The following is an 11,050-nucleotide window of genomic DNA, read 5'->3' as shown; positions in this document are numbered from 1 at the left end:
CAATGATTATTTTTCCCTTGTCGTCATCTCTTCTTCTCGCAGTATCCAGTCTTTCTTGCATTACATTAGTTATTACTGCCCTTCCAGCAGGGGGCGCACCATGCTCAATACTTATTTATTAACCATTGCTAATATAGCGCTCAGGTTGTCATTACTCAGATAAGTCACATCATCTTACACGTCCTAAATTGTAAACCTGACACATATAGACCCTATATAAGATCCCACCAGGTCAAGTCTCCCCTTCATTAATAAATAGGCACAAGCGGTAAATAATAAAATATTCATTTTATTCCATTTTGGACAGACTATTTTACAGAGTAATTATTCCCATTCCACACATAACTGGAGAGGGGGCTAAAAACATTTTATACACAATTAAAATACACGGTACACTATACAAACATCACAACAGTAGGAAGAATGAACTGTAATAAGAGACAACACAAAGTACCCATGAAGGGGATGACACCGTAGCTTTAAGAGGATGAAGGTGAATTATTTGTCCTGTATGATATAGTGGTGCGAAAGTTTAAAGGGGCAGTAAGCGGAGGGAAGTTTAAAATGAATGTCTACCTATTGACACGGAGTCATTTAGATCCAATATTCTGTGCGGATCTCCGTTTTTCTGATACAGATCTCCAAATCCTTCCATAGATGAGAGCTGCATGAAAAAAATAATCTGTCTCCCAGCAATCACCACTAGAGGTTTAAACACAAACAATAAGCTGGTATGCAGTAAGCTCCCCCTAGTGGTGGATGCAGGAAGACAGAATTTTATCATTTAAATCTATGTCTATGCAGAATTTTTCATATATTTAGATTATTTTTTTTTTTTTTAAATGAATCATGGATTATTAAAAGCGTCTCCTTATCGGATGATCTCATTATAGACTTTTGTCCGTGGTCTTCCGTGGTGGCCATATGTTAACGTTTCTTTAAGAGCATTTCCCCCCTTGTAAATCTACTCGTGATTTCCTCGTCTTCAATTGGTTAAAACTTCAATGCGGCCGCTCCGAAGATCAGATTCTGGAAAAGCTGGGTGACAAACGCCGCCACCACCACCCCCCACCTTACCTGGAGTTCTGAATTGGAAACAGTCATAGTGATAAGGGCAGGGTATAGGTCTCACTTGAGAACTAGATCTGATTTGAGAAGTGTTCAGTGCATGGAAGTCGGATGTAATGGTTTAACCCTCGCAAACCTCGACAGGCCCAGGCGCAGGCCTTGATTCGGAGACCTCACGTTTTCTCCGGCCAGAGGACTCCTCACTGGTCCAGACGAAGCTGCAGAGATAAAAAGGACTCTAGAACAATTCTCATAACACCCGGATCACACGGCCGCTATGAAGGAGTTGTGAATGGAACCCGTCAGCAATTCATGAAGCAGATTATTCATCCATCAGGGAATACTGAGGTGAGAATACCGCCTTAACCCCTTGGAGACGCAGCCAATTTGTAATTTTCGTTTTTGCTTTTTCCTCCCCACGTTCCATAAAAGGTTTTTTTTCCCGTTGATCTATCCGTATGAGGGCTTGATTTTTGCACTTTGAGTTAGTTTTTTTGTGGCATTATTTAAAAGTACCATATAATGTACCGGGAGCGGGAAAAAAAAAAACCTTTGTGGGGTGAAATGTGCAAAAAAAAAAAAACAGCCATTCCGTCTTTGTTTTTTGGGTTTCGTATTTACGGCGTTCATCGTGCGGTAAAAACGACATGTTACCTATATTCTACGGGTTGATACGATTACGGCGATACCAAATTTATATCGTTTTTATTTATGTCTTACCTCTTTTAGAAAGAATTTTTTTTATTTTTTTTGAACGTTTTTGTCGCCTATATTTTGGGAGCCGTACCTTTACTATTGATCCGTCGATTGGGCGGTGTGAGGGCTTATCTTTTGTGGGGCGAGCTGTAGTTTTTAGCGGTACCACACAAGACTTTTTGTCAACTTTTTAATCCATTTTTTGTGGAGTTACGATGACCATAAAACAGCAATTCTGGCAGTTTAATTTAGTTTTTTTTTTCATACCGTTCACCATGCGGGATAAATAATGTTAATTAGAATAGTTCAGACTCTCATGGACGCCACTACCGGACACCTAATGACCGATCCAACAGATAGGTCATCAGTATATGATCGGTACGGGTCTGACATCCAGACCCCGCACCGATCAGCTGCTCCGGCTATCTCCGGGCACCGGATGTTATTGCTCATTATGCAACGTACGGAGCCGGAAGCAGTTGGCTCCTTACATAGCATAGCGGCCGTGCTGCACCTCTGTCCCTATTCACTTGAATTATTTTTATTTTTTTTTAATGTTATTTTTGTTTTAAATTTCGTTAACGTCGTTGTAATCGGCACTACTGCGCATGCACGGATGACTACATCAGCGCATGCGCAGTAGTGTCGATCATGACTGACACATTGTTTATACTGTGCCAACTAAGATGCAAGAACGTGCGCACGTACATTACGGGGCCAGGTGTGAACTCGCCAAGTATGCTGCCTGGCCCTTGTCAATCACAGCAAGCAGGGAGGGCGGGAGGGGGGGGGGGGTATGAACAGGGCAATGACGCGCTAGCATTTTGGTGCAACGGACACGCCTTCGTTGCACCGAAACGCTAATTTGCATAAACTTAAGAATGTTTCTAATGCAAAGCACCCTGGGGACAAGGAAAACACATTTAAAATCAGGTTAGCATGAACTATATTAGCGTACTGCTAGTTCAAAACTAAGTTCTGGTGACAGACTAAAACCAGTTGTGCCGCCAGCATTTTTGCCCCTCGTACTGATAATCTGAATAATCTAGATTACAGGGGATTCTCCAGTTATATGTTAATGAATGATCAATGTGTAATGAATGACAAGTACATTATGTTTAATTTCCTCCCCACTTTCAAGATCTCTGTTTGCCATCAGTTAACGGAAATATATATATATATATATATATATATATATATATATATATATATGAGTTTTATATCCAGAGGATGAAGCCCAATTCTGATCATGTCCATTTACTGTACATGACTCCTAACAGCATATCAGAGCTCTCCTCTGTCATGAGTCCCACACGTGTGTCATGATCAAATATGTGTGTGTAACGGATAATGTATTTATTCAGTCAGCCGGGATCTTGAGAGGGAATTGAAACATTTTCAGGCATGGAAGGTGCTGTAATAGCAGATTTACCACAGTAAACCTGCTTGGTGGCATATATTGGAAGTGCACGAGTATAGCATCTTACCTGGAGGTGTCCATGCCGGTCTTTTCCCGCTCACCGGAGGGCTGCTATGTAAGGCTGGTTTAGAAGCGGCGGGTGAAGTAACCGGTGCCTTGTTTGCTGCCATTGGTTTTATTTTAATGGTCAGAGGAGGAACCGCAGCTGCTGCAGAAAAGAGAATAGAAGGATAACAATGACTGTGAAACCCAATGAAGTCAGTCAATGAACAGCGAAGATCTAAAAAGAAAGGAAGATGATTTACAATTTTCAACTAAGAAACGGAGAGGTTCCGGGTGACGTGTAGTTGTCGAGCTTTAAGATTGTGGTGCATTTCAGAATTTGGTGAGAAAAAGGACATCATTTCATTTTCCTGCAATAACGTATCAGTCAATGATGTGCGGGAGTGAGCGAGTGTCTCCAGTCAGCGCAGCGACAGAGCCGCCAGCCGTCGTCTCATCTTACCGGCTTTCTGTGTCTTTGGGACATTTTTCTCCCGATTTCGGCTCTTTGGCTTTTGGTTGGCGACTTTGCCGGTTGACGGTTTCTTCGATTCATTTACTTCGAATTCTTCATCTTCACCGCTAAGACTTGCGTCACTCTCAGAGTCTCCGTCTGCAATCACAAGGTGGTCGCTTGTACTTTTGTTTAAAAATAACACACACAAACCCCAAAAACGTAAAGGACTTGAATGCAACACGCATCCCATTAATGAATACAAAAGTCTCCTACAGAAAGTCTGCACGTCCTTCTCTATAACACAAGCTCCTCTGGTGATCAGTCTGTGGTCTGGACCTGCTGTTAGAGGTCGCCGCCATTAGGGAATACCGCGGCCATGAAGGGGTGCACTTGGTCTGCAATAACGTTTCGGTAGGTGGTACATGTCACAGTACAGCCAGGTTCACACGCCACGTCTGGCTGACCTTTTCAAACATTCATTGTATTTATTCTTTTTTTTTAAATATATATCAAATGGATCCGTTAACAGATTTAGAGGTGTTTTTAATGGGGCTTCCGTTATGGTTAAAAGTGTCTGTCAAGTTTCCATCAGGATAATTATTTTTTTTTTTTTTGTAACAGGACAAGCAAATGAAGACAAATTTTTCTATCCTGCTGAACAGGATCCCAACGGATCAGTTTCTTTGTACAATGCAAGTCTATGGCAACAGGACGCTACAGCATAGGCGTCATTCTGCTTACACCTGCGCTCGGCATTCCGTTGTTCTGGTTCATCAGACGAGCAGAACGAGGGAATAAGCGCTGGTTGCATTATACCACGGACACCACTGGCAGCTGGTGGAACCCATTGACTTTAATGGGTTCCGTTGGGTTGTCCATGGTTTTACCGAAAACAGCATGCTGCACTATTTCCGACCCGGATCTGCAACAAAGGCCTCTAACGCAGATGTGAATACGCTCCGATACAAAAAAAAACTAAAAAACACAGGACGTTTCAACAGGTTTAAAAAAAAAAAAAAACACGAGGTGTGAACATCCCCATGAATGCCAGGAGAACATTGCCCAGAACTTCACTGCCCCCGCTGGCTTGTCTTCTCATAGTGCATCCCTGTGCCCTCTCTTCCCCAGGTAAGCAACGCACAGGCGGCTCGGTGGTTCGTGGTTACTAGACTACAGGTGTGTGGTTTTGGAAGTAGGGATAGACTCAATAGTCCAATTAAAAGGAATTGTCTGACATTAGAACAAGTGTTTTGTTTTTTCTCTAGAACCAAGTGCCCCTCTTGTTCACGGGCGGGCATTGCAGATCAGCCCCAACCACAGGTCACCCCTACTGGTCTGTGCGGGTAACTTGTAAAAATAGGATTATTTTGCCTGTTATTGAGTACAAGCGGCCAGTACATCCCACCTGTGGTATCTGGATTAAACTCCTCCGCCTCCTCTTCATCCCCGCTTTCTTCTGTCAGGAGTTTCCTCTGCTCGGTAATGGCCTTACATGCAGCTTGTCTGCGTCCTCGGCCTCTAACCAGATCTTCATGATCATCTGTGATCTCGTCCAGACCTGCGAGTAAAGCAGAAGGTAAATCTCCAACGATAGAGCAACGGTCCTTAAAAAAAAAAAAACTAGTCGGACACGAGTTCTCAGCAAAACATTTAGGATTGATTAAGCTGTGATTGGTGTAACGTTCTGCGTCACTTCTACATGGGATTCAACGTAAAATTAAAACTAAAAGCTATTTTTACCTAGCGTTCCGCTATTAACACTGCAATTTGAGAAAGACACTTCTGACAGGTCCAAATCTTTATTATTCGTATATGCGTCTTCTGGGGCTTCTGGAGAACACGAGAAAAAATAACATTGATATTCATAGAAGGAAATGACACTAACAAATAAACATTTAAGGTGGAGTTCTTCCATAAGGGGGAATTCCAACCATAAAAATGTATGGCGTATCCACAGGATATGCCATAAATGTCAGCTAGGTAGAATGACCCATTTCTGGGACCCTCCACCTACGTGGGAACACATTTGTGGCTCTCACCGTTGAGGTCTATAGGAGTAAGGCCTTACATGTTTCAGTAGGGGGCAGTAGTCCCACGGGGAGGCAGTGACTCACGGCGTCATACATAACTATGTTGCTAGGAGACCGGCTCCCAGAACTGTGTTGGGTCCGGGAAATGCGGCCGACATGCGGTCTGTACATCACGTGTGAATAAGGCCTTACAGAAACAGCTGACCTGGCGGCTGAATCACCAGTTGGGACGGGGTTTAGGTGGACCCCCTGTTTCCTTGATACGTGGGTGTTCTGCCTATGGGACCCCACCTATCAGATATTATAGCCTATTCTGAGGATATGCCATAAATGTCTATGGTGGGAAAACCGCTTTAAGGCTATGTACAGGGCGGAGAGGCTGCGTAAAAGTACACACTGTGTTAGCCTGGGACCTCGCCGAAAAAAACGCACCAAATTGTGGTGCAGTTTTTTGTCTGGAAGGTCTGCTGCAGAAAACCGCGGTAAAAAAATTAAATTAAATTAAAAAAAGCCTATACTTACCTGTCTTCACGGGGACGCATCCCCCTGACGTCATGCAGACCGGCTTCCTGGGATGACGTTTCATCCCATGTGACCTCTGCAGCCTAAGCCTACGATTGGCTGCAGCAATCATATGTGATGAAACATCACCCCAGGAGGACGGGTAAGTATAGGCTTTTTTGTTTGAGTTGTGACTTTTGCGGTGGAATAAAAGCTTTTGCGCCGCAAAAATGGCAACATCTGCTATTTGTTGCGAGCTTTACCTCTCCATTGAATTCAATGGGGAAAACCCGCAACACAAAACCGGCGATTTCCGGCTGATTTTTTACACAGCATGTGGATAAGATTTATTAAAATCTCATCCTCTCTGCTGATACTGGATTACGCTGCAAATTTTTCCGCAATTAAATACTTTGTGGAAAATCGGCAAAATGATTTGTTTTCCTGCACTTCCTTCCAGACAAGCAGCCTGCAAGTGAACTACGTTTATTATTATTATAAATACCTTTTCTGGGAATATCCTCATCAATCTCTATAATAACGGACGTCTCCTTCACCGACAGCCCCAAAGCGATTTCTAAGTCCCTCTGGTACAGTTTATCATCCAAAGGCAGCCTAAAACAACAGAAATGCAGAAAGTAACGATGTCTCACAGATCAATGCAAAAACCTATGCAGTGAGGAACGGGGGGGGGGGGGGGGGGCTCAGGACCCCCATTTTATTGATCAGTGGTGGTCTTAGCGATCAGACATCTACCCTATAGATAGATAATGAATCTCCATTGTGGGACAGCCTGTTTAAAGAGGCTCTGTCACCAGATTACAAGTGCCCTGTCTCCTACATAATCTGATCGGCGCTGGAATGTAGAAAACAGCAGTGGTTTTTATTTTGAAAAACGATCATTTTTGAGCTAGTTTCGATTTATGCTAATGAGTTTCTTAATAGACAACTGGGCGTTTTTAACTTTTGACCAACTGGGCGTTGTACAGAGGAGTGTATGAGGCTGACCAATCAGCGACCAACCAGCGTCATGCACTTCTCTCCATTCATGTCCATTTGTACTCAGCACAGCGTGATCTCACGAGATCACGCTGTGCGAATAAGTCCCACAAAAACTTTACTGAAGTGTCTTGAGAGTGAATAGACATCACCTCCAGCAAGGACGCGATGTCTATTCACACTCCCGACACTTCAGTAAAGTTTTTGTGGGACTTAATCACACAGCTGTGCTCATTCACCGCGTGATCTCACGAGATAACGCAGTGCTGTGATTAAGTCCCACACAAACATAAAAATCACTGCTATCTACATTACAGCGCCGATCACGTTATGTAGGAGAGAGGGCACTTATAATCTGGTGACAGAGCCTCTTTAAGGCTTCATGACATTACAGATGCTTGATCCTACAAAGAAAGTGTCTCATCTTCAATCATCTACCTAAGGAGCGGCTAATCTTAACACCCCACGTATAACACAGAGACATGCCGTTATACGTGTACCCGTATGTGGAATCCACTCACCTCTTTTTCTGGGAATCGGTTAATGTGGTTTCATCTTTAGGAGTTTTCTTAATCGTTTTTTCCTTTTTCTCTTTCTTTGGCTCCACCCGTGCTCTTTTACTTAGAGGTGCAGAAGCAGCAAAATCCTCATCTGTTTGGAAAAAAAGAAAGCATCTGTGAAGAACAAGAAGTATATAGATCCTTGACAATAGAGGATAGCGAAGTGCGTCAGGAAGTTAAGCAGTGAAGTGTCAAAACGTAATTTGCTATAGTAAAAAAATCAAAAATCCTGCCTTGTTACAGTGATATGTCAGCGGATGTAGTCATTGGTGTATGTGAGACCCCCCCCCCCACTGACCCAAAAAATGATGAGTCCGCTACCAGAGTGAAGATATTTCTTGTGCCAATTTACTCGGGATCTCATTAAAAACCGTGCGCGCAGAGTCTGTACAGCGGCACCCAGAGTCCCTACGGTTCTGTATAACGCAGTCATAGACTTTCTATGCGCCACCGAATGGCACCGCATTCTTCTCTTAGGGCTGTCCCGACAGACGTATTTCTCGTCCGTGTGCTGTCCGTTTTAACAATACAAGTCAATTGCTAAAATGGCGTATGAGCAATCGTGACCTTCCTGTGGGTATTTTCAGTGGATTGGGACAAAATTGGCAAAAGTAAATCTACCGGACGAGAAAAACGGACACACGGAACGGACATTCGGACCCAGATGTGAATAAGGCCAGGCAGCATTTCCCGGTCATACAGCATGTAATAGGTCTCTGTATGAATTTGGAGGCGCACGGAGGTACAGTATTGGCCCATAGGTTTTTATTGGTGCCATATTCTAGATCCATCATACTGCCAATGTGCACGAGCCCTAAAGCATTCAACAAATCCCCCGGTATCACACACATAAAATGCAGACATGGAAAATGATAGAGAAAAGCAAGTTTCCATTTACCATCATCTTCTAAATCCAAAAACTGGGAATAATCCACGGATTTTTTATTCCTGAAAAATATAATTTCGATGTATTAATTACATTAGAGTAACGGACGTGGGGGTGAGATTACATTACAGGGATGCCGGTGTCACTCATGGAAGAAATCTCATATGTATCTAGCCCCACCCCTTATTTCTCTGACCACGCCTCTAAAATTAATGGCGGAGCCCAACACCGCCTGATGGGTTCCGATGAGTTATAAAGGGGTTTGTCGTGGGTTCATTTATTTTAATAGCAAGAATAGCACTGCATGCTGTTAAAGTCTGAAAGAAATGCCAACAGCAGTGTGAACAGAGCCTAATATGCTGCAGACCCTGCGAGTCAACCTGAATTTTAGGCTTTAGATTTGTTCATGCTTATTTTAAAGGCTATTCCTGAGCGCCAACATTTTGCGACTTTAGTCCTATATTTCTCTTTCAAAAACGACCAGAACCCCTGACAGACCCCGCTAAAGTAAATGGGGTCTATTGGGATTCACCACTATCCATTTAAATAACAGATCCAGCCTAGCGGTCATGTAAGCCCATAAGGCCCTGTTCACACTGAGTTTTTTTACACATTTTTTTTAATGCGGAAACGTGCCAAAAAACTTCCGAAAATGCCTCCCATTGATTTCAATCGGAGGTGGAGGCGTTTTTTTCCCGCGAGTAGAAAAACCGTGCCGCGGGAAAAAGAAGCGACATGCCCTCTTACGTCTCTGACCTCCCATTGTCATCAATGGGAGGCAGAGAAAGCGTATTTCGCTGCGTTTTTGCCCATCGGCGCTCAATGGCTGCGGGCGAAAAACGCGGCAAAGGGCAAATCTGCCTCAAAATTCCAAACGGAATTCTGAGGCAGAATTTTCTGCCTGCAAAAAAACTCAGTGTGAACACAGCCTAAGTATGAACAGAAAGGGGTTGTCCCACTACAACAATTTATCACCTCCACAGGATAGGCGATAAGTGTTTGATCACTGGGGGTCTCACCGATCAAGAGGACGGGGTCCCAAACTCCTGCTCGAAAGGAGCGGAATGTGACGCATACGCGCTGCCGCTCCATTTATTCTCTATGGGAATGCTGGAGATAGCGGAGTACAGCGCTGTCCGTACCCCACTCTCCCCTCTGGTAGGTTTGGAAGATATACATCTAATGTGTATGACCAGATAAGGGCCCCTCTTTCTTGGCAACGATTGAACCCCGGCCCGTTTTCAAGCTGCGGGATTGGTGGGATTTTCCACAGCACTAGGCAGATCCAATTCGCAAGCGGAAACGCAAGATAAATTGGCTTTTAAAATCCGCACCGCGAAAAATACTGCAGAGCGTACGGGAGATTTCCTGGAATCTCATTGACTAGGCTGGTACTGCATTACGCTGCGGTTTTTTCCCGTACGCAAAATTTGAAGCTTTTATGAAGTCAATAGAGATTTATCAAAACTGCTGCAAAAAGGAAAAGTAGAGCAGTTGCCCATGGCAACCAATCAGGTCGCTGCTTTCATTTTTCAAAAGAACTCTGATCAATAAAAGGTAATCTGATTGGTTGCTGTGGGTAACAACTCCACTATACCTTTGTACGGATTATAATAAATCTCTCCCAATGTTACTCAATGAGGCAATACAAACAGCCATGTAGATCGCTCACCTGGCAGGTCTATCCATAGTACGGAGATAATAAACACGCCCCCTGTCGGAATATCACCATCTATGATTCATCACCAGCTCGGGGGCCCCTGCAATGCACCGGCCACTGCGCTCAAACCTCCCGCGCAATCCCCGGCAATGACGATTCGCATCCACACATTCGCCAAAAAAACGCAATTCTAAAAATATTTCCTTTTCTCCTTCGCTTGTGAGTACAGTTTATAGACTGGAGAACACGTCATGGTTTATACTCAGCACGAATATTAATTTTTATTACTGACTTGGCCATGAACGAGATACGGCGAATCTGCTGTGATCACGTGATACAGACGGCACTCTTCTCGTTTCCCGTATGTCCTCCCTGGTGATCCTGAAAGCTACTCACGTGACCGATCACATGACTTTACCACCGTCTACCTGAGGTTAGCATGTCCTCCTCCTATGTAGCAAGAGGGCCGTGTAACAAGTAGTGAGACACCTACTGGCTACAACCAGAATTGCACATAATGCTGCACAAAGCAATGCTTGCATTTGTAGTACCCTTATAGCTGTGGATTAGGGCAATTCTCAAGGCCACAAACCCCCAGTGGGACGTAGAAATCATCAAAATTATAACAGATAAATAACATAACAGCTGCTAATACTGTACACAAGGTAGCTGACGCAAGCTATCTCTTTTATAAACTCCACTCAGCCCTGATTGGCTGAACTTGCATGTTT

General features: G+C 43.8%; 1 protein-coding gene across 2 annotated transcripts; it reads right to left on the bottom strand.

Moving 5' to 3' along the window:
* Window positions 1-269: 269 nt before the first annotated feature.
* Window positions 270-10,685, bottom strand: RAD51AP1 (RAD51 associated protein 1). 2 transcript variants are annotated; one of them, XM_075859839.1, is made up of 9 exons: window positions 10,332-10,685; window positions 8,672-8,721; window positions 7,735-7,864; window positions 6,720-6,829; window positions 5,424-5,513; window positions 5,089-5,241; window positions 3,690-3,839; window positions 3,252-3,389; window positions 270-1,286 (listed from the first exon to the last, which is right to left on the bottom strand). In XM_075859839.1, the coding sequence occupies exons 1-9, from the start codon at window positions 10,346-10,348 to the stop codon at window positions 1,162-1,164; spliced, it is 963 nt and encodes a 320-aa protein (XP_075715954.1). In that variant the 5' UTR covers window positions 10,349-10,685; the 3' UTR covers window positions 270-1,161. The 2 variants fall into 2 exon arrangements, with proteins under 2 accessions (XP_075715954.1, XP_075715953.1); XM_075859838.1 differs by having other exon boundaries at window positions 3,252-3,392; window positions 10,332-10,679.
* Between the last annotated feature and the right edge of the window lie 365 nt (window positions 10,686-11,050).

This window comes from Rhinoderma darwinii, chromosome 3 (assembly GCF_050947455.1).
Source record: "Rhinoderma darwinii isolate aRhiDar2 chromosome 3, aRhiDar2.hap1, whole genome shotgun sequence".
NCBI lineage: Eukaryota > Metazoa > Chordata > Amphibia > Anura > Rhinodermatidae > Rhinoderma > Rhinoderma darwinii.
Note: the sequence above shows the minus strand (reverse complement) of the source record. Positions and strands in the feature narration are given on the sequence as shown.